Raw genomic sequence first — 27,793 nt, 5'->3', positions numbered from 1 at the left:
TCCAGGCTCTCACTTCCCCAGCTGCTGACGTCAGCTGGCAGCCTGGGCTGTGCTCGCCGCTCCGGACATAGCGCCGAGAAAAATGCTGCTCTCCGTACCGCCAAGGGCAGGAATCAACCCATACAACGGCTATAACAGCAGAAACAGCAAAAAGGTAAACGCTTTCGGGATTTTCCCCAATTTTCGGCTTGTTCGCCCTGCAGGGCAACACGCCTGCGTCTGTCGCGACCAAAAAAAAAAAAAAAGAGAGAGAGAGCGAGATAGAGAGAGAGAGAGGGTTTGTGACAGTGAGCTGCAGTGTCCTTGAGAAGCTAAACGAGCTGAATTTAACTTCAGACTTCGTGGAGTCAAATATTCAGCTTAAAGAGCAGGCCCGCTCCGTGGTGTGTGTCAAGGTGGGAAATTTCCTTCTACCGCTCGGTCCCTGTCACGCTGGACGCCTGGCTGTTTTATTTAGTAGTATTTGTGTGCGGGTACTACAAGCGGGGGATGTCGATTATGGCTCTGCTCACTCATTTGAGAAAAGTCAATGGTGGGGAGCAACTTTTGTGGTTTACTGTACGGTGCTGGGATAGCGCGTCAGTGCCTGGATGGTGTTTGTGGAAGTGGGGGTAGGGAGAAACGCAGGCTGAGAGGGAACATGTTACGAAATGAATTCTGCCTCTTCCTCCGTGAGAGAGCTCCGGACACAAGTATCTGGTGTTAAATCAGGTCTTCATTGTCTCCGCGCCGCGTAAGTTAGCAAAGTTTTTTTTTTCCTCTTTCCCTCGTTTCCCATCAGAAAGCGGAATATGCCCCACCCCTTGAAAAATCCCACCAGACCCCGATGACTACATTCCCAGAATTATGAATCGCGCTCTCTCTGTTGCGTTCACTGTTGACATTGTCACTTTTTGTAACCACTACGTGAGGGCAATTGTAGCCTGACTACTCTGCTTCGAGTAGTACACTATACACCGTAACAGAAGCCATTTAAAAATGAGCAAAAGTGTCTCGATACAGTGAAGTAGCAAAGTTACTTTTCGAGAACTTTTCGCTTCCTATAATCCATATTCCAGAGTGGTGTTTTTGTTTAGTCACGCAGACCTCTCCCCGTGGACGCTAATGACTTCTAAGTGACGGTAAAAGCTTTTCCTTTGAACGTGAAGGCATCGTGTTGTGATTTTTTTTTTCTACATCCAGTGGTTTTTCATCTCCTGCTGATCTTCACTGAGCGTGTTGCTGTGAGCTCCTGAACCCCGAATGGCATTTTGAAAATGTGTATTGACATATTGTCTCTCTGTGATCGCGGACTGCTCATCCTACCAGATCTGATGTCAACACTTGCGCTTGTCTGGGGCAAATAGCTTAAAATGTTTGGGTTGTGCAGGCTCAAACGCAATTAGCGATTTGTTTTTGATGCAGTGGCACTGGGTTGTTACTGAATAGACTTTTAAATTCACTGCTGTTACTAGGTTGGGCTTTATATTGTTTCTGACAAATGGTTCATTCTCTAAACTATCAACACCCACTTTATTTTTTAAATTTTTTTAACACCACTGGGGACTAAGAGATACTGTCAAAAGTTTTTAAGGAAGTACACAAGTGTGAGCAGTGGAGTGTGTGCATGTCAGCACTTTCAGTTTCATTTATTTAATTTGGTCTTGTAGTGACATACATGTACACAACAGATCATGTGGCAGTATTTAATTCATTGCGTGCATAAGCAGATATTTTGGTGATGTGCTAAATTCTTGTGGGAATTGCCAACACTATTTAGATTTCCCACTTTCTCAAAAGAATTCAGATGTTTCAAAATGTGCACTGGCAAATTAAGACTAAAATTTCTCATGTGTGTTGATGTTTCAAAAACTATATGATTGGTGTTTTTTAATCTGATTTTCTTAATTTTATTATTAGTGTACATCAATGCTGGTAATCAGGAAATTGTTGCGTTCGATAAGTTTAACACAAGCTTTCACCTGATCATAAATGTCAGCTGATTTTCCCTCGCAGACTCCAAATAAAAGGCCTTGATTATATCTTTTGCTTCTGCGAGTCCGCTACGGTCCGCTTGGCTCAAAGTGACTTAAATTTCATCATCAGACAGTGGGTGCGAAAGTCCATGTGGATGCCTGCATGTCCACCAATTTTTTGTGACACACAGGCTTGTCTGTTTGGTTGTCGGGTCTCTACTAGCTGACCGTGTCCGAGTATAATGAAAGCTAAAGATGACATCTGCCTTTGCTGGGTGCCTTTGTTTATCTGTTGCATTAAGTGTTGTTGGGTGCAAAGATGATTTGATAAAGAGCTGGAATACTCTCGAGAAGTCCAACCCATGTTGGCTTTTTAAGACGGACACCGATAACTGATGATATTAAAAATCCATTAGTCTCATAAATTGATTGATTGATGATATTTTTTTTCTTTCTGGCGCTTGCACCATTAAATAATTGTATAAAATTTTGTTATGTGTAGTTATTTATTTACTAGTTGTGCCTGACTCAGATGAAACGTGTGCTGACAACAGGGAAGTGCTCTCCTGTGGTCAACTCATGTACAGTCATAGCACGCTTCACGAGTGTTGCTCTCATCTCTACTTAGATTTTCATGAAATACACATAAAATACACATCAGCATTAAATATTAGTCAAATTTGTTTTCAAATATAAGTATCAGCACTTCTTTTAGTTAAGTTATCACACATTTAATTTGCATCTGAATTAAACGTGTGATACTCAGTTGATTTGAATTTGCTTACCTGTGTTTTCAGTGCATAATGATTAGTTTCAGACTTCTCAAAGGAATAATTAAGGTGAAAAGGCATAAAGCAACATGTAAAAGAAGCTTAAGGCGTAGGCAAAACATTTACCCTTCAGTTGCTTTAGTAGTATCAGGCTCCTCTATGTTGGGGAGCCAAAGTTCACAGAGAGGTCAAGTTCCTGTGTTTTGTTTCCGCGCACCTCCTTTCAGTCTTTTGGTCCCTTGCTCACATTTTGCCGTACCTGAGCTACACAAGTGCATCAACTAAAAAACAGAATGAGAAATAAACCCATTCACAGGGGTGAGAAAAGCGCTCTTTGTGTGAGCACGGTGATTACTGAGACTGACTTAGCGACTGCTAAATGCCATTCGGTTACTGTTGTGCTTAAAGGCTGCTGCTCCTCCCCTGACTCAGCACCTCATTTCCTCCTTCAAATAAATAGAATTAATGTTCTCAAATCAAATTTGGTCGGTTTCCGTGTAAAGCTTCCTGCATGGAAACATAACAGGAGGCGGCTTGTCGCTTCTTAAGGTATCGTGAGTCTCAGTCAGGGCGGCATCGAATGGCGTGGGGTTGGTTTTTTTTTGTACTTGTCATTCACATTTTTGTTTCCCTCTTGGCTGGAGACCTTTTCAGCAGATGTCAGCTTAGTGCTGTGATTTAAAGCTGTGGATGCCTCAACATTGACTCTGCTAAGTCAAAGCACAGCTATGTATATGAAAAGAAATCAAAGAAATCAATAAAGCACATTGACTGGAGCATTAAATTCACACACAGATAGAAAGGTTTGCTCTAAAAAGGCCATTGATGGAAAATAAGCAGATGTGAAGTCTCGAATGCATTTCTGACTCGGTAGTTTGATCCTTTTACACATTAACTCCAAACGCTTTCACAAGTATTCATTCCTGAATTCAAGCATTATGTAAACCAGCAACATTTAAGTGCGCATGTTTAGTTTTGTCACGTTACTCCTTGATAAGAGTTGATGTCAGTAAGTTATGCTAAGGCTTCCAGACAGATGTTTATTAAATGCCTGTGCTGGCAACTGATTTTACTTTGCAGCACTGATGTTTAAAGAAAACCTCGCTCACTGTAACGTCGTGCTCAGAGTAAACTGGGTCATTTAAGAAGTTTGATTTTGTTTGGTACAGTGTGTTCTCTCCTTAACGTGACTGTGGAGGTTTTAGTCGCACGCGGAAAATAGTTGACCTGCTCAAAATTCCCCAAATGATTGGACTAAATGCACTAAAGAAATAAAACATATACAGACCAGCATCTAATGGAAGGTTTATGCCACAGCTGCCATTTTTACGTTGCTGTAATGTTTAATCCACCAATATCTCCAAGTTCTTTGAAATAAAATTATTTTTTTCAATGCTAAAATCTAATTATTGCTGTTATCCATGGATCCATGTACTGTTTTACAAGCAAAGAGCAGAAAAAAATGTAAAGATCATTATTATTGTTGTATTAGGATGACGTATTACATTTATTTACTTACATTCCTAAACAGAAGAATTAGTTTTAGTGGTTGAATGTTACACTTCATTAATTTCTGACTGAGTCCAGTACGCTAGCTCAAATGTGGCTATACCACAATAACAACATGACTTCAGTTTATTATTTGCGTAATAAAATAAATAAAATATCTAGTTTTACATTTTTTATTGAAAGATTTCTAAAATATTTAAAAAATCTAAGCCAAACTAAATTGTTAAACTGTATTTGTGTATTACAGTGAATAAAAAGTCCTTTCCATTAAGCGAGCTCTTTGTTTGATGCCTGTTGTACAGTGTAATTGTAAAAAAGTAAATAAAAATAATGCATTAGAGTTAAAGAATAAATGGAAAGCCTCAGTAACTCTGGGAGAAATAAAGGAAACAGTGATTGGGGTTAGTCGGGATAACAAAGTGACATGTAATCATGCTTTCATATGATAATTAGAACATCTTTAAACAATAAGTTAATTGGTGCAGCATAGCTTATTGAGTCAAGCACTTCACAGCACCCATATACACTGTTCAGTGTTTATTTGTTGTAAATGAGCAGTATTTGCCCCCCCATACTGCAGGCAAGGTCATTTTAAAAATAAAATTAGAATAATATATGCCTTACACACCTCATTTGTTTTAATTTGCAGCTTAAGGACTGACCTGACTATTTATAGCATGTAGTATGAAAAAGAGGTGATACAAGCTTTTTTTTCTCTTTAAGGTGGATTAGCTGTTATCTTAATAAACATGGGTGATTTCAGCAGTGAGCAGAACCACTGTGAAGATTTTGCTAGCCACAACTGTGCACACCTGGACTGAGTGCGTGAAATCACAGTGCAAAGAAATATTTTTGCCACACAGCTGTGTTGGGGTTTTCTTTTCTTTTTTACTAGAAAGAAGGTAGAGCGAACTAAATGTTCATTAGGATTCATTTTGATACATTACAACTGTGCGCCGTGTCAAACATGATTCATGTCCTCGTTCATGTCATATTTTCCTGTCACTGTGACAGGAACTGAAACCAGCTGATGTCTAGGAGGTAGAAAGCAGGTGGCTGTCTCAAGCTTAATTCACAGTTTCATCGCGCACACAAACATGGCTCAATTTGTATTTAAATTTTTTGGGTACATGTCTCGCTGCTTCATAAATACGTTCCATGCAATCACATTAAATGAGGGCCTGAAAACTGCGGTTTGCTTGGCTGCCAGTCATCTGTGTAACCCTCTCACTGACACAACAAAGTTCTACACTGCGTTCCCCGACACAAACACTTTAATGCATATTAACGTTAACACCGTTGCTGCTCAAACACTGGCATGCTAATGCTAGAAAATAGCTACACCCAAAGGCTTTAGTTTCCACTGATCAATTGTTTTTTGAAGTCTGAATGAGGGGAAAAAAACATATTGGGTGGCTGGTTTTTTAAAATTATACTTATTATTATTTGGGTACTTTTTTACAGCCCACACATTTACTCTGTTGTGGAGTCTTGTTGCTTTCATTAATCCTATTTTCAGCAAGCAGTAGGCAGCTGTTTTCAGGCAAATAATCTCTTAAAAACCCACAGTATATGACTTGCCCATCCCTAAATGAAGGATAAAGACAAAGATTAAAGTAAATATTGGCAGGGATTAGGGATGTCACGATACCACGATTTTAGTGGGTACCAATAATCAATTAAATGAATGTGTTTCAACTGGAAACCTTTTTATTTAAACAAGAATGCACGCGTGTTCTGACGCAGATCGAGGAATATGAATCAGGATTATTTATATTGTATTGAAATCAGCCAATCCTTTATATCAGACACTACTGAAAAAGGTATCAGAAACTACTCCACGCGGTTGTGCGTAAAAAACCCAGCTGTTTTGCTGCAGTGAGTTTTGTTTTTTTTTTCTTTGAACTCTTCTGTACAGCCACCTTTGTCCTCCTGGTCGCATGCCAGGTATATGTTTATCTGTCTCTTTGTTTAATGTGTCAGATGTTTTGGATCAGTCCCTGGCCGGAGTGCCAGCCGCATGAACCAGCCAAACTGAACAGGTAGAGAGGGAGACAGAGTCCTTGGAGAAAGCACAGCTGTCAGAAATCCAATGCCGAGGCCTGCGCCGATGCCAGACGCTCTCTCTCTGTCTCACATTTTGTTAGATCTCTAGCTGAGCTCTGGCCCAGTGTTTGAGAGTATCCGTTTGCAAGCTCTCCATCCTTTGCCACCTGACCCGGCTTGAAAGCCACGCAGGCATGTGCATTTGGCCTGTGCGTGCGCACATAGGTGTGATCAGCCACAATAAGAGACAGACAATTCCCAGATTAATAGGTGCCTACAAAGAGACGAAAGGAAGGGGAGCGTTGCAGACTGAAAGGAAGGAGGATTCAGGAACGAGTCTGGACGTGAGTTTGGTGTCCCTGTCACCTGGTTGGAATGCAGAGCTCCTCATTTAGAAGGCTGTGTGATAAGATCAGGAGCAGACACAGGATTTCCTGCCTACTGCCATACTGTCACTCACCACTTTATGAGACGTACAGTCCTGTTCTTATCCTCCGCTAACATGTACAGACTGTTTAACCTTTTTAAAGATACCTGCTTTATGTTTTTATGATTATTAGCGCTTTTGTTTTCTGGGACGGAGCGTTCCGTTGGGTGTAGATTAACTGTTACATTTTTGGTTGTATGGTTTTTATCAACATGGCAAAGAAGAAAAGATGTGGTTACACACATCGGATAACACTTCCGGAAGGTTTGTTAATGCTTCAGAAGGATCTTAGGTTTTGAATTCCCATGACTCATTGCTCTGGTCGGTCCTAAAGAGAGGCGGATGTAAAGCGGCAGCTCAGCAGTGTAATTCTATACACGCTGGAAGCTGTGTCCTCATTTAGTTGGACTTTAAATCTGTGCATTAGCATAGAAGTCGGCTGCCATACACAGGCAGTCATGGCTCTTTCTTGCCAGCAGGACATGGGGAGGTGGGCAAACCCCCCCGCAACCAGGAAGTCCATGGACTGCTGTGAGTCAGCTTGAGAGGCTGAGATTTTAAAAAATAAAATAAAATAAAAGCAGAGGTGGCGTGAGACTTAAAGGACGGTTGAAGAAGGTGCACTCATGTGACACCTCGTGTCAAATGTCTTCAGGGTGTTGGTGGAGGATATTTCTGATACAATTAAACCGTTAGACATGCGATTCAATTAGGTAAGACGTCTCACTTAAGCTCCCGTTCCTGTGCGTGAATCGCCTCTGAGAGTTTAATACAACACATAAAATGCGGGGGTACGTCTTTGATATTGTGAAAGATTAAAGGCAGGGTTAAATGCTAGCAGTACACTATATTTAAAATAGACACTTCCTTCCAGCGCCAGAGTCTTCACACAGGTTTGCATAAAAATAGAGGAAATGGTTTTATTTATAGAAATGTTCTTGATTTTTATCTTTGGTCCTTAAAATAATCTATTTATATTTCCAGTCTCACAGAGAAGGAGAAATGCAGCGTCAGGACTACAAAATATGATTAATGCAATAACGTGAAAGCTAATTACCAACCGTTGGGGGTGGAGACTTATTTTAAACTTTTTTATTTTTCAGTTTAATATTTTTTGCTTCTATAACAATTTACCCGCACACTTTAATGTAGGACCCGGGAGAAAGATTACACGTCACCACTATAATGTGACCCAGCATCAACTGCATAGTTACAGCACCGTGAATTTAAAGCTTTTTGCAATAAAGAGAAATTTCTGAAAGCCTGACAGAGATTTGCTTCTGAGCGTCAGTCGTCTCTGTCTGATTGTTAATATGAACTTTTATGCAGCTCTCTGTGCACATTTTTAGCCTTAACAACGCTTCAGCGGTATGTGTGCGTAGTTAGCCGTGTGACTGCAGACCGGTGATTTAAGGGGTGTTGTTGCAGTGATACGCTCACTGAATGAGACTTGGCTTTTTGGTAAAGAGAGTTTGAATGAGATTATAGGCCTCTGCTGTCCTCTTCTTTCATTTACAAATTAGCTGCCTGCAAAACATATTCATCAAGAATTTCACTGTGACGATATAGGACGACTCCTGTAGGCAGAAGTCTAACACACTTGTGAACAAGATACAACGAAAATGGACAAAAGGGAGGCTGTGCTTCCATCTCATCTACCTGTCATGAAAAAAGTCTACATTCAAGCTTAAGTTGGTGGTGGAGTAGGGGGTTATTGCTGTTGTGAAAGCTGTGGGCAAAGTAGAGGTCAGAAGGCCTGTCTTAAAGGGACCTCACGCCCTTATGGATACTGTCTAATTAGCAGAATTGAGCGATGCTGTCGGTGATCCCGGTGCGACCGTGTCGTCCTGCTGGGCCTTTTTTAAACACGACCAGATTGATCGGCGAGCCCTTTTTATTCCTCTGTCATGAAATAAACCCATTGTCCTCCTGCCCAGCTTCACAGAAGCACCCTGCTGAGCTTATTTAGAAAGCATGCTTGATCTAATTCGTTCCTATACAACAGCAAGTTAAAGAAATTGGACTGTTAAATGAATGCGATTGAAGTCATTTTCTCACTGCAGACAGCCAGTTTCGCCTGTTCTGGTGAAGCTGGTGCGCTCTGTGTTTCTTTCCCCAGTCATGTTTGGAAAAAAGCTACCAGATCTATTCCTGGAAGGAGAAGTTTTTATTTTTCTTTCTTCACTGGCAAAGCGATAATAACATCATATTTATTCCATTAAAATGAAAGCATCTGCACAGTTACACAATCTTTTTGTTTGATATCTCCAAGAAGAGCCACGGTCCCACAGAGAGATTAGATGATGCACTTTTTGTTGCGCAACATCCGTTTCATGGTCCTAGCTGTGAGTCATCCATTAGTTTACAAGCAGAATTCACTGCCACTGCATCCTTGTAGAAAACAAACCAAAATAAGATAATAGCTGAAGTAAATGTCAAATGTTTGGCTCATGAGCATGTTTGTTCATATTTTTTAATAAAGTGATGAACTCCAAGTTTATTAATCTCTTTAAATTCTCCTTGTTTCTGTTTAGATTCGAGTCATTTCTGTAACCACATATCTGTCATCAGACATCAGCCGATGGGGTTCTCAGACTCATAATTATCGTGGATTAAGCTGATCCCTGTTTTTGCATCTAGCCGCTCGGGATCTTGTTAACCCTTTAACCTTAATGACTGTTTGAGAGGAGAAAAGATTACACTGTTAAAGTGAAGACTTCAGCGAGTTTCGGGAGCGAAAATAAATGCAGCGTTGTCAGTGTCTCGTTTTTGACGTATCTGCTTTTTTTCATTCGAGGTAACACGAGGCAGCGAGTCGCACTACAAAGTAGACATTGTTAACATCAAGGCTATTATTTATTTCTGCATCATGAGACTAACTAAATGTTGGTCTGAGATCTTTAGGTCTTTGGTTTTTGCACCACAGGATTTTTTTGTGTGGTTCCAGAAGTTAAAAAAAAAAAGGTTACCCAACATTGAGAAAGCATAAGAGGCCCCTTTTCCCTATGTGTGCAGCAGTCGGCCAAGAGGCCCCACATTCCCCTCAGAAAGCGCTATTGGTGAGTGTTGACATGAGGGCTGTGTGATATCACTTTTCGCAGCTCCCACATAATCATCTGTTTCATGCAGGATTACTTTCCATTTCTCCACATCTCTAAACACGCCTTTGAATTTTCACACTTTTAATAAAAACTTCAGCGTACTTGTGTAGTTTCTGCTGGCGTTTGAGAATATCAGCGATGTTAATTCCTATAAATGTTTGTGCACAGTAAAATAATCGGTATGTTTCTTTCTTGCTGCAGCAGACCTATGTGTCCTCCGGCCACCAGATGGCACCCCCCAGTCCCAACACCAACAGTAGTAGCAACAGCAGTGGCGGTGGAGGGGAACAGCTGAGCAAAACCAATCTGTATATTCGCGGCCTCCATCCGGGGACCACGGACCAAGATCTGGTCAAGCTCTGCCAACCGTAAGTCATTTTTTAACTTTTGGTTATTTTGTACGTAGCACAGCAAGTCGAATTTTTATAAAGTTATAAAATCATCCTCAAGGAACAATCTAGCTTGCCTTTATTCCATCTATGAAATCCTCGCCTACCAAAAACACCGTATATAAAGGATTAGACCTGACCACAGTGACATCACTGATTGATAAGCTAAGTTCTGTTTCAAGTTTCGAGCCGAGTGTGCCGTTCTAGCTTTTTGTAACCAGTCACGAGTCCTAGATAGATCAGACTGTGAAGCTGAGGCACTAAAACCACCTTCACAATCCTACTGTTGACCAAAAAAAAAAGACAAAAGGAACATTGTGCTGTTTTCAGTATAAATGGAAACTACTGACGGAGACCATAAGCCCATCAGGAAAGTGCTATTTGACAGCCACGGGGTGTTAAACAACCAGACTTCTTTTTGCAGCCACCTGCTGGACCTTAGAAAGAAAGCACTTCTTCACTGGCTTCCTTTTCCAGATGTGGAGGCTACCTCCATCTTTTAAATACAGCCTTTGATTTTACACACACAGAGAACTAAAAATGGATACACAATGGAGACTTTTTGCCAAACAACTTCACATTTTTTCCAGAGTCTAATTTTCACTGTAGCCATCGTAAACTAGATGCACTATGCAAATTCTTGTTTGTTTCTGTATGTAGACAGAAGACCTTCTACAATCTGTGATATGCAATAACACTGTTCTACTGTGTGATGATTAGATGACAGTATGACTTGCAATACAACATCTATACAGTTCAGTTGAGAGTTTTCCTTAGGTTGGTGTGGGGCTTACATTAGGTGTAGATGCTATTGCTGTGTTTGAACGTGTGCAGTGATAAAGGACTTTTGCTGCTTTGTGTGAGATAAGAAGCTGCAAACACGTTAGAGAACATCCTGCAACGTTTCTCTGATTCCTTTAGCTGACATGCTGTGTTTGCATCTAAGTCTTGCAGTGGTAGATGAAGCCCCAGACTTAATCTCATGTATGTAGCAGTCCGTCCCATGGGCCACGTGTGTGCGTGTTGAGAGTGAATGCGTGGTGCACGCCTTTCAGGTTGAATTTTCTTCATTGCACATGTTCCTCTCATAACAATGAAGAAACCGAGACTTATCTGGTGGTGCTAGTGGACACACATGTGTATTGAATGCTGATTGGGGCCTTTGAGGTGCTGCTACTTCTGGCCTTTAAACAGAATCAGGTTAGCTGCTAAGCTAAGTTTATCCTAACCTAAACCAACATATTCTGACTGTTGGAGTTATGGTGGTGCGCTCATATATACCAAGGTGTAACCTTAGTTTGGGTCTATGAAGCACTTAAAAATGCCTGTCTTATTCACAAGTTTTTGTAAAAGCTGTTTTGTGTTTGTTTAAGGTAAATATGATTTTACAAGTAAGTCAAACTCTAAAGGGTAATAAAACACACAGGCATGCAGTGGTATTTCCATAATAAATGCCTAAATGATGTTCAAAGGCTGCATGGAGCTGGTGATGTTTCTGAGAGTCGTTGTTTCACTGTTGTTTCCTTATACGCGTGATGTTGTTAGGGCAAAAACATTAATATTTATCTGAATGTTCAAAGGTGATTGGCTCTTTAGGCAGGAGGGAAAGAAAAAAGGTTAGTTGTGATAGGGGTGAGTCTTATCACAACTAAAATCAGTTGAATTAATCTTGATGGGATAGGTGCTGAGATAAAGAAAAGAAACTTATTTCCTCATTTAACTTTGCATTTTCTTGAGAATTAGTTTAAACTCAGTGAAGCCAGACTTGTACACCTGGAAACAAACAGCCTAGCCAGTGTAGTTAGCTTTGCAGACAAGCATGCAGTTAAACACCCAAACTGGTTTTTGGCTGCTGCAAGTGAGTGCTGTATGTCACAGAAGTGAACTTCAGTCCCACATCCATCAGGGCTCTTTCACAGTAAAAGCACATCTCTGTGAAGAAGCTTACACAACTTCTAATTTAAAAATGCCCGGTAATATTTCCAACATCACAGACCATCCATCTTTAAAACTTTGATTTTAATCATCCTGACCATACAGAGAAAAGTATCAGAAGCATTAAAATCCACAGGGAGAATTTACTTGGCTTGTGACCACACATACACACATACACACACTCGTGAATTGTCGTGTGTGTGAGCAATCTAAGAAGATCAGAAATGTGCAGATGTGAAACACAGGAAGTTTGAGTGTTAAAGAGATTTACAGAGAAGCCATTGTGGATTGGCAGAGAAGTGGAAAGAGGACGGAGACTTTAGAGGAGGGTGGGAGGGCTACTGTTGAAGGAGAAACTTAAATGAGCGGGGAAAAAAGTAGCATGGCCTGCTGGGAAAGAATGTCAGATGACCATATATGGGTTAGGGCTGTCTTTTAGGCCCCTGTGGGCTCCATAGTGTGCTTGGTTGGTGTTCTCCTGCAGAGGAGCCGAGGTAAGCGCAGCGCAGGGTCACACAGTCAGTGCCCGTTGACCTTTTAAACTCATAGCATTGTTGTTGGGGAAGTCATAAATGACAGCTTTTATTTTTATCTTTGGTTCTAATTATAACTCAGTGATCAGTAAGTCTTAAGTGAGTTTTTTAGATTTCTTTATTTTAAAGGTATCAGATCGAAACCAGAAAAAATAGAGATGCCTAACATAAGGTTAACCAGTTTTTTTTAAGCACATTTCTATTGTCTATAGAACAAACATAGTAGTTTCATTGTGCCTAATGAACTCACAGCAATGCCACTAAAGACCTTTGGTTTCTAGATAAATGATAGTTAAGTGCAATTCAAGGTCAAACTCACATTTATTTCACCTTAAAGTTGTTTCAGTCAGACGATATTCATACCTCGAGTACTGACATATAATCCACATTGATAATAAAAATATTTAGACTTGATTCTCACCTAGACTTCACGTATATCTCTCATCTAAATTTTGCTCTTTGCTTGTAAATGCCAAACATTTTTGCTTTTTCCTAAATAATCAGACGCTTACTGTTCTGACATAATCAGGTGACAGGTGACAAAGTGCTTTCTGTAAAAAGAGTAGTGGATAAACTTAATGAAATTTGTCTCAGAAGGATGTGCGTGCATGTGTGTACGGAATCTTTACTTCCGAGGCTTTATATCAGTGAAAAGACACCGCTATAAAAAGAAACCAGTGGCTTTCAAGTCTGTTTTAGTTAAAGGCGACTGGTTATTTCAAATTTCCAGCTCCTTGTTTCTATTCATGGACCTTGCTAGATTAGCCTGGCATGATTCAAAGTTCAAAGAAATCCTTAGCGCAGTCCCTGAGGTTGTCCGCTGTCTGAAACTTGCAGTTCTGTTAGGTCCGTGTTTGTCAAAATAGGATTATTATGACTTCTGCAGCCATTTTTATTTTATTTGGCGGTGTGGTACTGTTCTGTGTAATGCAGCGAAAGCAGCAGCAGCACAAATGCTTCATGTAACATAGCAGGCTTCATTGACAATGCACGTGACATTGATTAAGTCAGCAAGAGCATGAATAACATGAAAAGGAGATTAGGCGGAGGTGGGTTGCAAAGTGTTTTGCAGAAGTTGAGCCATCAGCTGATTTGGGCTGGCCACCCTCCTATTAGGTCAACTTCATTTGACTGGCTGCCTCTCATAAACATAAACATAAAAACTCCATGTGGGTGGGTTGCTGCTTTCATAGCAGAACAGTGCTTTACCTTAACATGATTATCCACCCTCATTAACATCGTAGTAGTAGAAAAAATGCAATCAGAATATTTGTTCAGGAATGAAATGTTGAACTGCACAGGAGCCTCAAAGTAACCAAAGCGTCCTGTAGTACAGAGTACGGCATTTGCATCCAGAATAAAGTGATGTAGAGGTAAAACACAGCACAACATAGAAATACTTGAAGTATAATTACATGAAAATGTCACTGGACACGTTCTGCAGTTTCTCGAATGGCTGTAAACAGCACAACACCAGTTCAGCTTTGTATACTCTGTAAAATCCACCATACTCTTTGTAAAATCCACCATAAAATCAACTGTGTCCATATGTGAAAGCCAGAGGTCCAACTGCAAAACTTCATTTGGGCTTGAATGGGTTACATTATATCAGGGGTGTGTATACATTCATGCCTAACAACCACTTTGCAGCTGTTAGATGACACTGGGACAGTATAAACATAGCCTGTGTTTATTTGGTAATGGCTGATGAATTATTAATGCCTGCAATAAGGAGCTTTTCTACCACTATAAACTGTGCAGCGGAACTTCTAGATTATTTTAATTCATCATAATCAAAATGCATATATACGTTTATTTGAATATCAAACTTAGCACACAGACATAAGCTAATAAGGTCAATGCAAACATTCAGTCATGCCCTACCGCGGTAACTGGAGTGGAGCCATAAACGTTGCTCCTATATAACTTCTGGTCTTTGCATTTAGGGCAAAAGTGGAGGAGTAGCGATGTCTTTAAATTGAATTGCCAGTCATTACCCACGTCTCTGTTGTGACCATCAAGCTTGGTCTGAGTCATGTGGTTAAACGTGCACTGAAACAAGGCCGGAGTGTAGGACCCAGCAGTGTGCTAGCATGTGAGGGTGGAAAAACAGAGAGAGAGAGCGGGACGTGGTGGGAAGGAAGGAAGGCGAACTGGAGGGGTGAAGCATCAGGTTACAGTGTACATTCCGCCCAGACGCCATGTTGCCCAAACAGAGGAGCACCAGCCTCTCTCACTGGGTAAATTCACCAGACAAGGGCAGGTCTATTATACTGTAGTGCTGATGCACCGTCTTACAACACTGCATTCCATTAGTCTCAGCATGTTGCATAACACTTCTCATTTGCTGCCTTTAAGGTGATTTTCCTACTATCAATATTTATGTGGCTGGATGTATGCAGAAACTGATTTTCATCTTTTACTGACTGACCTTTGTTGTACGTCTCCGTTGACAGCTGTGAACCGAAATGACAGGTTAAGACATGAACTTGTGTTTTGCGCGCTATATTCCTTCTTTTGTTTGTAGATGGGTGGATGAGAAGGCATTTTCCTGAAAATTAATATCTCCGCTTGAGAGTCTGATGTTGCAAGTGACAAGATGTTTAAGCTGTATTTAAGTCAAAAATACCCTAGAGCAGAGCTGTATTTAGAAGAGAGGTGTTAGTGTGTTAGTCTGTGTTTGTGTGTCTGGTAAAGACGGGCCGGGAACAAATTGTTTTTGGCCCTGGGGTGCCGTCCCCTGTCCTCGAAAACAACGTCGGGGAACAGAGTTACTGTACGGCGGCCTGAACAAAGACACGAGGGAGGAGTCAGACGAAGTTTTCGGCGCCTCTTAAGATCATTAAATGCACACAAATGGTTGCACAAAGGATTTTGTATTCGTGTTTACACCTGTAGTCTGGCAGCCAGGGGAAATTTATAAATATTGGCATGCATGTGGTAGGAGCAGATTCCTCTTGTTGCCTCATTGTAACCTTGTCCACTCACTGATCCTGTATTCTGTGTTCTTGTCTCTTCCCTGAAGGTATGGCAAAATTGTGTCGACCAAGGCCATCTTGGACAAAACTACCAACAAATGTAAAGGTAAACTCTAATAATCTTTTCAAAGACTGGGTTGTCATGTTTTTTTTTTTATTATTATATATACATTTTTTTTAATGTCATTTTCAGTCATTCTTTGGCTGTGGCGAAGCATGCCATTTGTCAAAGGGTTAGGAAAACACTGTTTTCCTGTATGGCCCAGAATTAGATGGGAACATCCATGTAGCTCATAAGGCCTCAGTCACATAGCTATAAAGACTCCAGATCAGTTGGCATGTGCTTGCTGGAGTTTGCTGACTGCTGACAAGCAAAATCTGTTGCAAAGAGGATGCTCCACCTAAAACCTCACCGGATTGCTTTGGTCAGTAGCAGACTGCCACAGTCACCAATAGTTTGCACAGAAGGCATGTACTTGGCTGCAAACCCTTTGCTCTTGGAGATGTAGCGAAACTTGAAAAAGTGCAATGCAAACCACAAATGGAGAATGTTCACCTTACAAATAAAAAACACTGCTACCAACATGTTTCAAAAAGTGCATCTTTTAGTTTGAAGACCAATGTTCTCAATGGAAGGATGGCTATCGAAAAGCTTCCATTCTTAAGGAAGGGAAACATGGAGGAAAGGCTGAGGTATGCCACATTACACAAGAACTGGACTTAAAATCAGTGGAAACCAGTTTCATGGAACGATAAATCCAAATTTGAAATGTTTGGTTCAAATTGTCATCATAATGTACAGACAAGGTCATGAAAGAGGTACAACAGTGAGTTTTTGGAGCCCACTGTAAAACACGGTGGAGGCTCTGTCATAGTTTGCCGCTGCTTTTAGGCCAGTGGTCTTGGGGACCTTGTCAATATTGATGGAATGGTGAACGCAGGAATGTACAGACATATTATGATCCACCATGCAATACCATCTGACAAGCAATTGATTGGCAACGGCTTCAGTTTTAATGACAATGATCTCAAACGCGCTGTCAAAGCAGTAGAAGCGCGCCTAGATAGAAAACACTCAGTGGAACACTATCAGTCATGGATTGGCCTCCCCAGAGCCCACACCTCAGCGTTATTAAACCACTGTGGGATGATCTTGACAGAGAATGAAGCAAAAGGCAGCCGACATCCAAAGAAGATGTCCTTCAAGAAGCCTGAAGAGCTATTACAGAACTATTACTACTTAAGCTTGCGTATCAGATTCAGCTTGTAAGAATAAAAGGTGGTCATACCAAATACTGACTTTCAAGCTTGTCAGAATTGCTTGCACATTTCAATGAATCACTGCACTCATTTCCCATTTTTCCAGCAAAATGTAAAGAAATGTGGCTCAACACTTTTGTAGAGTGCTGTATTCAGCAAACGCATGGCATCTTTTCATGTACTTCCTGATGTTACAGCATTTCTACCATCAGTTTGTCTGTTTTACAGGCTATGGCTTTGTGGATTTCGACAGTCCAGCAGCAGCACAGAAAGCTGTTACAGCTCTGAAATCCACTGGGGTCCAGGCTCAGATGGCTAAGGTAAGAATTAGCCAGCTATCTTGTATCCATCTACCACTTGTTCCTTCCAAGTTTACCAGCCACCATTAGATTTAAACATGCCTTGTTTAGCCCATCACCCCATCTTGTGCCCTTATTGATCTTCAGAGAGCCATCAGCTCAAGAGTCATGGCCCCATTGCTGCGCACGTACACACACTATCATGTAAAAGGTTAAAAACTGTTACATGCAGTGGCCCAATTGGCAGCGACTGTGCTGTTGGAAAGGGTTCAAAGTAAACTGTTGTCTATAGGGAGGTGTGTGTGTACTGAGATGTCCCAGTGATGCACAGCCCAGACTAGACCTGCAGAAACAGTTTGCTGATCATATTTTTTATTGCTTGTTCCTCCGCTCTGTTCGGTCTCCTCTTAAATCCTCATTTTGCCTCTTTCTTCACTGTCCTCCGCACTACCTCCTGTCTCCTTCCCCCTCACGTACTTCATTTCTGCGCTGTGTATGTTACAAACCTGCTCCTGTTGTAGCACTTGTTCTGAACTCTTTGTCCAAGTGTCTGAAGTCAAAGCTACTCTTGTCGGCCCATTAAGCTGATCCCTCTGGCTCTGAGGCTCCCCATTGAAGGAACCCGGGGGGGAGGGTGCCACTACACCCGCTGTCAATGGGACAGGCACAATGGACTGGCATTGTCCATCGCCTGGGCCTGGGCCTGGGGCAGACACCAGCACTTAATACACTCCACCCCGGCGTCCCTACCTCCTCCCTCTATCTTGCACCCAAACAGACCCGCAGCAATGTAACACCAGGGTCTCCCTCAGAGCAGCGCTGGAGAACTGTAACGGATACACACTGCCAGCTGACCTGAAACAGTCCAGTGCAACTAAAGCCTGAGTGTAAGTTCACTGAGCCGCTTCTGTAAGAGTGCCATACAATCCTGCGTATCTTTGTACTTGACAAGTGCAACTGGACACCATAACCTGACTCACCCAGACAGCATGTGCTCAGTGAGAGGTGTTGATAACCACTATATAAACCTAAATATACACCGCCGTCTCAGAGTCAGTGGGTATTTCAGGTCAGCAAAAAAAAAGAGCTATAGTCAATGGTAATATCAATATCAAGGGCAGGTTCACCTGCCAGCAGCTTCACCATGGCTGCTGCAGTGTTATTCACAAACACAATGAACCACACCTTGAACTAGATGTCCTTAGAGTGTGTGCGCTAAGTCCCTGAACGGGCCACCCCAGCCTCCAGGCTGCAAGCCCAGAGGAGCTGCGTGTGTAGGGGCAGCGAAACAATGGCAAAGTTAAAAATAGAGCCCCCCCGCCCCACCCCTCAGCACCTCCCTGTTTGAACTCAGACGTCATCACCCACACGCTGCTCGACACGCAAACACCCAAGCGAGCTAACGCAGAGACACACCTTAACAGACACGGCTCGGTGAAGGCCTGGCACAGACAATACACGGTGACACCTCAGCAAATCCCATTCATGCGCCTGAGCTGCGCGCGGCAACATTTTAATACAGCAGGAGGAAAATTGTTAGAATATCAAACCGTCTGCTGTGTGCGCTGGCCGAGCTAAAAGGAAAACAAAAAAAGGGAAAAGGGGTGGAGTTTTTTGTTTGTGTTTGTTTTGTCATATGGCTTTGAATTCCATTACTGTCAGCTGGCCTGTGACCCCTGCGGTTTGCTCCTCTGTTGCCTAATAGCTGTGTTAGCAGGAATGACGGCGATCACAGAAAATACGTTATCTCTCCACCAGATGGCTGAGAGTAGGAGATACTCACGTAGGCTATAAAACATTTAAGATAGCTGTTGACATACTTTAATGCCATAAATGTTCTTAGGAATTCTTCATTGTCAGATCGCCACCTCTGTCAAATGTGCCCGAACAGCTTGGCAAGTATCTGAGGGTACTGGCTGTCCTCTCCTGGTTGTTGCTTGGATCAGTCCAGTCTAAACAGTTGTAACTCGATTTGCCTCGCTCGCTGACAGCTTCTGACAGCTTCTTCTCCATCCAAATTTAAAAAGCTTTTGTTATTTGTGGTGTGCAGAGCTGTTTGATTGCATGCAGCAGGCACTAAAAAGAGGAGATAAAATGGTATAGAGAGCAGCCTGCTAGTCAGAAGACACCCATCTGTCTTCTTCTCTAGTTTCACTCTTTTTCTGTCATTCTCCTTTCTAATTGCCCAAATGACTACAGAGGCCTGGGTAGGTCCTACCCTGTAAGTTTCCTCCTTCCATAACAAAATATCAGCCTTTTGAGTTATTAATTTCCTCCCTCTTTCTTCGCTCTCTGTTTTTTTTCCTTCCCCTGTTTTTTTAGCCCAGCCTCTTTTTTTTTCATGGTTGCCAGGCTCCTGTTGCTCTGTGAACTCTTTAACTTCATGCCTGGCTTCCTGTCTGCTTCTGCATAGTCACACAAGGTTTCGCTTTGAAGCTAGTGCCACCAAATGATCTCTCCTCTTAATTTACTCACAGCCATCAAGATCTCTTCATTAGTCAAAGTTATACCAAAAAAGCGCGACTCGCTACCCCTGTGCACAAATTAATACTTTGCAAATGTCAGATTGTTTTTGTTTTAGCGTGCACGCAAGGTTTTTCAAATCCTCCTCAGCTGTGGCAGTGACACATAGAAAGTGGTGAGAGATGATTCAGGGTTTCCCTTTATTGGTCTGTCACTAATTGCTTAAAAACATTTCAGCAGGTTCTGTTACTAAATTATGCTTGACACGCAAATGTAATTTAATCAATTTGCCAAGTGCAGTGGCAGGTGTTGATGGAAAGACGGGTCGCACTGCTGCCTACACAGAAATTTGTGCCGTGTGGGGAAAAAAAGATTTTTGAAAGTGACAACATTTTTCTATTTGCAAGAGTGCCAGGAAAGTGTGCTATAATATATATATATTTAAATTGAAGTCGGGAGAGCTTCACGCTTTAAGCAACTGTAAATACTTGATTAAAGCAGCGGCGTCTGCAGCGACACGGTCGCTTTGAGATAAATAATAAAAAGTCGGCGCCGCGTTTCCTCATTCAAAGCTTAAGAAGATGCACGAGCGAATGGATTCTCATTTCTCACTTTCTGTATAGCAACAGGAGCAGGACCCCACCAACCTCTACATCTCCAACCTGCCTGTGTCTATGGATGAGCAAGAGCTGGAGAGCATGCTCAAGTCTTTTGGCCAGGTCATTTCCACCCGCATCCTCCGAGATGCTAATGGGACCAGCCGCGGCGTCGGATTTGCCAGGTCAGACTGTGGCGTCGCATGGTGGCCCATCGTGTCTTGAGCACATTTTCTGTTATCAATTAAATGTAATTAAATGTAATTTGTGCAGCTCTGGCACGGACCAACCGAATGCAAACAGCGCTTCTCGAGAGGGATTAATTTTAACTCTGTCTGGTTTTTCAGGATGGAATCCACGGAGAAGTGCGAGGCCATAATTCAGCATTTCAATGGCAAATTCATCAAGACTCCACCAGGAATACCCGGTGCGTGGAATGTTTTTTTTGTATTATAGAAACCTGATACTGTTGTAAGTGCTGGAGCTGAGTGTGTTTTCTTCCCCACTGTGATCAGTGAATTCACTCTCTTGTTTGACCTGTTGCTTTCTCAGTGCCCACAGAGCCCTTATTATGTAAGTTTGCAGACGGAGGTCAGAAGAAGAGGCAGAACCAGAGCAAATATCTCCAAAATGGAAGACCTTGGGCTAGAGACGGAGATACGGTAACGTCTTTTTTTTTTCTCCTCTAAAATTATGGAGAAAAATCACATCAAGTACATACTGGAAAGTTTTGAATTTAATCGTCCACACTCTGTGCTAGCAGACTGTTTTAGTACGTACTGCACCGGTGTTTGCATGACCTCACTGGTTCTGAATCCCTTTTTTGTTTTCCCAGGGAGGAATGACGCTTGCGTATGACCCCACAGCCTTACAAAATGGGTGAGTGGTATGCACGGACTGACTAAAAACAGTCCCAGCCCTCCAGGAAAATAAACATAGCAATCAGAGACTGGTAAAAGGCTGCCCTCTGCTGGACATTGCAGGAACTCCGATATGTTGCTAAATTAGCTGGAAATTGTGGACATGTTGCAGTTTTCTTCATGTTTTCTTCTTGTTGCTCTGTGTGTTTGGCAGCTTCTACTCCTCACCTTACAGTCTGGCTCCAAATCGAATGATTGCTCAGACTTCCCTCTCTCCCTACATGCATTCTCCTGTCTCATCCTACCAGGTGGGACTTTTCACTCTGTTTATATTCAAATTATTAGTAGTTTTGTTTGTTCATTTTTAGCCCTGCTGGCTTTTAAAATCTGCATGAAAGTAAATCATGTATTTTTCTGTTGCTTTTCTGTACCGAATCCCTCATTAAGGTCACGTTATGTAAATTAACGTGCAGGACGGCTGCTTTCATCCAGGTTCTGTCTCTGTTCTTGTGACCTTTTTGTGCCAGCTTACACATTAAGGGCTCTGAGGGGACTGTGACAGCACCAGATGAAAAATATCGAAAAGTAATTTTGCGATGTACTCCCGCCTCTACAGGTACACAACCCGTCCTGGATGCACCATCAGTCATACCTCATGCAGCCAGCTGTGAGTATCCCTCCTCCAATGCCTTCTGGTCTTTTCACTTGGCCCACAGGGCAAAAAAAGCATAAACAAAAGTGTAAATGCAAAAAGCGCTTGAAGCAGGATATACAAATCAAAGTGTCACGGCAATGAAAAAGAACATAGTTCTTTCTGTTACATGGAAATCAACAGGAACAAGCGGCCTCAGTGGTCACACAGGAAGCTGTAATATTTATTGGATCCCTGATAGTTGTGATCTTTAAGCATTGACCTGCTTTAGGGAACGCCATTCATGAATTAGTCTCAATACTTTTTGTGGTTGTAATTACGCTGCATGTTAAACTGGACAATGTATCTGTGGCTGCCCAGCATCAGCTGCATTGCTGCCACTATCTGAACTTGACCAGTGGCAGCTATGATTTGCATTAACCAAATGAAAGGAAAAATATCTTCTGCTGGGTCAGCTTTTATGGAAACGGGATCAGGGTGCGTGCCGAAGCCACGTGGAAAGCTTAAAGAGGAACGCACACCTGAAAGGGCTTTTGTTTCATTAGTAGATATCTACAGGTTTTTAATATTAAACGTGTACCAGTGTTATTAATAAAATACGATGAATGTTAACCTCTACATTTTAACACAATGTAGTTACTAGGTGATACATGTCACACTCTGGGACTGCATTTAGGTGTGTGTCTCTGTGCGTTCGCAGGGTACAGTTATTACCCCAACAATGGAACATGCCATGTCCATCCAGCCCACATCCATGATGGGACCTCTCACCCAGCAACTAAGCCACCTGTCTCTGGGCAGCACAGGCACAGTCAGTACCAACAGACACACAAACACAAACAACTGTCCCCGTCACTAACGAAATTTACAAGTGTAATTATTTGCGTGAAATACTAAACACACAGTCACAGATTTCGTTTTCCTCCCTGTCTTCCCTACAGTATATTCCGGCCAATACAACTATGCAGGGGACCTACATCCCCCAGTACACCCCAGTGCCTCCTTCCAGCGTCCCAGTAGAGGTATGAAACGTTTCCTAATGTCTTAATGATGTTTTGTTTTTCCATGAAGTGGCTCAAAATGAAAACTCCTTTGTGGGACATGCTGTGTAACTAATAATTAAACATGGCTAAAGAAATTGACAAAAGTAATGGAGGAGGTTGTTCAAAGGTGCCAGCTGGCTGATTGAATTCACTCGATATCCTGAGAGCCTTTTTAACCTTTAACTGCGGCGTACGTCCCTGTGTCTGTGAACTCATTTTGTTGATGTTTTTGAGATCAAAATTACTTAGCAGTGCTGTCCTGCCTTCTTTTTAATCTGTGAAACAAATGTGTTTGATGTTTAATGTTTAATGTTTGATTCATTAAAAATTGTCAAATAATGAAATATTGAAAAGCATCTATCATTTTATTGCTTTATTAGGTAAACAGCACCACTTAAAAGTGCTTTTCAGAAGCAGCAAAAATTCTTTCATCGTGTTGATTATCTGTTGAATGACTGGTTATTCCAGGTCAGCACATGTGTTTGCTGCTTGAACCAAAGAGAATATTTCCAGCTGGGAGAACCTGTATAAATGGAGTGTCTGCTTCTGTTTCCGCCCAACATTGGGCTGAGTCCATGTGTAACCTTTGACAACCTGAATGCAGCCATATGCGAACCTCAGATTTAAGACTATTACCTAACTGGGCAAGCCTTTGCAATTTCTTTATGTCTTTCTTTATTTACTTTGGCAATCACTGCGCAGTCTGTGTGTTCCAGGGCTGTATTGTGGCAGATCCAGGCAGAGTGCTCTGCAGTAGGGCCTCTGAACCTGTGGGGTGTTTTTAAGCCATTTGCTGAATGGAGCTCAGTGATAGCGGTGGTGGCCTCTTAGGTGACCTTGTGAATGAGAAAATGGATGATTTATGAATGAAGTACAACAGAAAGCACATGAAAGGGGGAGGCTGTGAGTTTAAATCCAATATTTGCTCTTTGTGCATGCACACAAAAGGATAAGATGCATTTAATGTGATTAGGAAGGGAGTTTTAAAATATCGTCTGTCTCCTTTATGCTAACATCTCTGTGGTTGTCATGAATTATTAAGTTGCTAAACCTGACTTCTTTTTTTTTTTTCTTTTACCCCAGGAAAACGGTGGCCAGCAGCAGCAGGTTGCAATGGAGACTCCTACAGAACACACAAACTACTCATACCAACACACCAAGTAAAGCTAAGGTAGGTAAGGTCGCTCCTTCCTGCAAATTACAAATATGTAGACGTTTGTAAATTGCTTAATTAGCAAAATTGTAATGAGCATAAGTCGTGGTTAAAAGTGACACAGATGATTACAATGGTGAAAATATTACTAAGTTAAAATAACTTTTTTTTAAGGAGGTTTCCACAAATCAAAAACTCTAGAAAAATAATAATAATGGATTGTATTTATATAGCGCTTTTTGAGACCCTCAAAGTGCTTTACAATTCCACTATTCATTCACTCTCACATTCACACACTGGTGGAGGCAGCTACAGTTGTAGCCACAGCTGCCCTGGGGCGAGGCTGACATATCGCGCCATCGGCCCCTCTGGCCATCACCAGTAGGCGGTAGGGTAGGTGAAGTATCTTGCCCAAGGACACAACAACCAAGACAGACAGAGCTGGGGATCAAACCGGAAGATGAACTTCCCAACCCTCTGAACCACGGTCACAATAAAGACATGATGGTCATTGTGGCTGTCTGGATGGGGGCATGTTTATGAGTGTTGTTCTTTGTATAGGGACTTTAAAACTGAGAAATTCTCTGTTCACTCTACCTACATATGTGGTTAAACATTTCTCAGTTATTGAGCCGTTGAAGAGCAAAATATCAAATATTTTAAATGTAATTGTTTGTAGCAGTGCTACAAGCTGATCGCCTCTGTGCCACATCGCGTTGATGCAGTAAGCCAAGGGGAAGGAGCCTGAACTAAGCACCGAGTGTATAAATGAACATGCTTTTCCAAAGCTGGACATTATTTTATTGTAAATCCTTTTTTTTAAGTTGCTCTTATGAAAGATTATAATCTGATATTAGATACTGGATTTCTGACTTTCATGAGCTATAAGCCATCAAAATGTAGAAAAAGGCTTTGAGCTTGTCAGCATGTAGAATATAAGGAGGATTACATTTTCAAATAAATAGCCAAAGAAGAACATTTTCACAATATTGTAATTTTTTGAGACACTCTAGTATAGATTGCATAAAAACCTGGAATTATGAGTAGTTAGTTACAGGAGGTAGTTATATATGTTATCATGTCAAGAGTCAAACACGTCATGGCTTCAGTATTTATGCTTAGAGGCATCAAGAAGAAGACTGCCGAATACGCTTATAATATGAAGAACAATAAATAAGTTCTGCGACTCCTCCGATTAGAAGCCTGTATGCTGTTTGTCATATCCTTGCCTGGACATGTGCACCACATCCAGGGCTGCTGCTGCCATGTTTAGATCCCACCCTGGAAGTCCCCATTCTTCCCACTTTAAACTATCCGCAGTGGTTACCAGATCTTCTCTGCTGCGTCAAAATTGCAACCCTGGTAAAGAGGTTGAAAACACAGGGCATGCGGTGAGTGAAGATTGTGCTGCTGTGACTAAAAAACATTTTCACGCCAGGCCGCAGCACGGCTGAGGCTGTTTGCACCGAGTGGTCGTCTCACTCTGGGGTACTTCATTGGTGCATCAACCGGTGATTGTGAAAAGAAAGAAAAGGAGAAAACAGATGACGGATCATTTTCCCGAGGTGATAAATCACTCCAAGGTTTGAAAACTGCCTCAGCGGGAGCCGACTGTCATCACCATTGGCTTTATCTGACACCAAGTTTATGTTTGCTCCGAGGTAAGTTTGAGGTCAGCGGTTGCTAAGAACAGACTCCCAGTAAGGCATCTAAAGGTCGCTGCAGTGCTGGAAGCGGTCCAGGTATGCACAGTGACGCAACCTTAAACTCAATAGCAGGCAAACCGGAATCAGGTGTGGTTCGTGCTTTCAGTGATCGTAGAGGTAGACGGTCACGCCGTGTGTATCCATCGGCTGAAAAACTCAAATAAAATAAGGAGTAGGAAGGAATGATTTGATATTGCATAATATGATTTTAAGAGGCAGACTTTATCTAATCATGTCTGCTATGGTCTAAAAGCATCTCATGCAATGTTTTCTAAACTATGATCAGTGCAAGTGCTCGAGTGGGTTTAGAGTGTCAACGCTGAGTCGTGTGTTTTGCAGCTCCCGGCAGGGTGGGGCCGAGGCTGCGAAATGAATCCAACCGAACAGGATTCAGCTGGAAGAGATCTGTGCTCCATACCATCACCAAGCAACCCGACTTGAACATGGATGACAAAAGGAACACGTGTATGCCTGTGAGTGTGTTTGTTTGTGTGCGTGCGTGCGTGTGTGTGTTTGTCTGTCGTTTGTCTATTTCTGTGTTTTTTGTTTTGGTCTTTTTTGGGGGGGGGGTGTTTAAAGAAAAAGGACAACACTTAACATCATCAGACTTTTCAGCTCACATCCTCAAGAGCTGATCAACCAAAGGTGGGAATCTTCTTCAAGAGAAGCTTTGATCTATTTTGATAACTGAACAAAAGGAACGTAACAAAAAAAGAAGTTTAAAAACTCTTTGAAAAAAAAAAAATTTAAAAGAGGAGGAAAAGACAGAGCATTATTTTTGTGTACGTAATATAGCAAATTCTTATTTTTAACTGAGCATTCTGGATGTTTCAGAGTGATTCAAGGAAGAGTTGAAACACAATGTGTCTTTTTGATTTTTTTTTTTTTTGTAAAATATGCAAAGGTTTATTTTTATTTCCTGATGTCTGTTGTTGTTTGACATTCTATTTGCAGCAGCGGGACGGGTTGGGGTGTGCGGGGTTCGGGGGGGGGGCAATTTGTACAGATTTTAAAAAAAGCAAAAAAAGCCTTACAAACACTTCCGCTGGTCTGGTGTGTCGAGTCGCTCTGACTGTGGGAGGCAAACCGTTTAAAGCTACTTCTTCCTGTAACTGCTGCAGAGATTTCTCATCACGCACAGATGATGACAAACATCGACTGTTTATAGTTTAGTCAAATTAATTCTTCTCTTTCTTGTTTTTTCGTTTAACTTTAAATCATTCTTTCATAAGAGAACAAAAGACAATCAATTATTTATATTTATATTTGAATTATAGTTCTATTTTTTAGAGGTTTTAGATCAGCGAGGCATACGTTTATACAAAAGGAGTTATTTAATACTGTAGTCAATGAAAACATGAAAGAGCCTTTCCCCCCCCCAGCTGAGCTCCAGTGTTTGGCTCATGAATTTAATTTTTAATTATTTTTTTATGATTGGATCACTCTCAGTCCACATATGCTTACAAAAAAAACCTGCACCTACTGTTAATAGTTAATACTTTACTACATCCTCGTCCATGAGAAGTGGTTTTAAGCGGTTTTGTGGTGGCGAACCATCAGGTATCATTGAATTCATCCTCTGCCTGAAGTGGTGACGTGTCGCATCCGAGCATCGGGCTCGGACAAGCTCAAAAACACACAAACCTGGGCTGTTTTCAGCTTTTTAAGTCAGCACACCGAGTTATGCTGTCACCACGTACATCCAAACATGTTGAACTTTAATTTATATGGATATCAAAAACTGTACATATGTAGATAATAGAAATAATGGTTTTTACAAAGGACTGCTCACTAGACCATGGAAGTGCCATTAAAGATGATTCTTACAGCCTTTAGTGAGACAGCAAGTCTGAATGACTTTGTGAGTGATTAAAAAAAAGTCTGCAAAAACTCTTTCTAGCTAAGCCTTAATGTTTTTCCTCTGGACGAACTGCCCGGTTTCACATAGATTTGACATGAGTTTGTATATACTGTGGAAATGGCAGCAGGGTTGTTTGAACTTTGAGTCAAGTGAGTTAGTCGTAGGGTTACCAGGAGCTTTTCTTCCTGTTCTTTAACCATTCATGTTTGCATCCAGTGAAAAGACGAACGAGATAACAGCTTCCCCAAGGCTTACAT

The 27,793-nt window shown here is 41.6% G+C and overlaps 1 protein-coding gene across 5 annotated transcripts; it reads left to right on the top strand.

Annotated features, from left to right (window-relative positions):
* Positions 1–27,269, top strand: LOC146386970 (RNA-binding motif, single-stranded-interacting protein 2-like). Of its 5 annotated transcripts, none has more exons than XM_084928238.1 (14): positions 1–154; positions 10,013–10,176; positions 15,691–15,749; positions 17,132–17,223; positions 20,289–20,446; positions 20,609–20,688; positions 20,814–20,923; positions 21,097–21,140; positions 21,336–21,429; positions 21,738–21,788; positions 22,474–22,584; positions 22,715–22,795; positions 23,900–23,987; positions 26,015–27,269. In XM_084928238.1, the coding sequence occupies exons 1-13, from the start codon at positions 83–85 to the stop codon at positions 23,978–23,980; spliced, it is 1,197 nt and encodes a 398-aa protein (XP_084784364.1). In that variant the 5' UTR covers positions 1–82; the 3' UTR covers positions 23,981–23,987; positions 26,015–27,269. The 5 variants fall into 5 exon arrangements, with proteins under 5 accessions (XP_084784364.1, XP_084784363.1, XP_084784365.1 ...); XM_084928237.1 differs by having other exon boundaries at positions 2–154; positions 10,010–10,176; XM_084928239.1 differs by lacking the exon at positions 1–154 and adding an exon at positions 295–395 and having other exon boundaries at positions 10,010–10,176.
* The last annotated feature ends 524 nt before the right edge of the window (positions 27,270–27,793 follow it).

This window comes from Perissodus microlepis, chromosome 5, assembly GCF_051167445.1.
Source record: "Perissodus microlepis isolate ML-2025 ecotype Zambia chromosome 5, ASM5116744v1, whole genome shotgun sequence".
NCBI lineage: Eukaryota > Metazoa > Chordata > Actinopteri > Cichliformes > Cichlidae > Perissodus > Perissodus microlepis.
This window is presented reverse-complemented; position numbering and strand designations above follow the sequence as displayed.

Excerpts from the sequence above, each read along its gene's own strand:
- LOC146386970 (XM_084928237.1), top strand. The coding sequence starts at position 83 with ATGCTGCTCTCCGTACCGCCAAGGGCAGGAATCAACCCATACAACGGC. Across the intron at positions 20,447-20,608 it reads CGCGGCGTCGGATTTGCCAG|GATGGAATCCACGGAGAAGT; the intron begins GTCAGACTGTGG and ends CTGGTTTTTCAG. Across the intron at positions 22,585-22,714 it reads CTCTGGGCAGCACAGGCACA|TATATTCCGGCCAATACAAC; the intron begins GTCAGTACCAAC and ends TCTTCCCTACAG.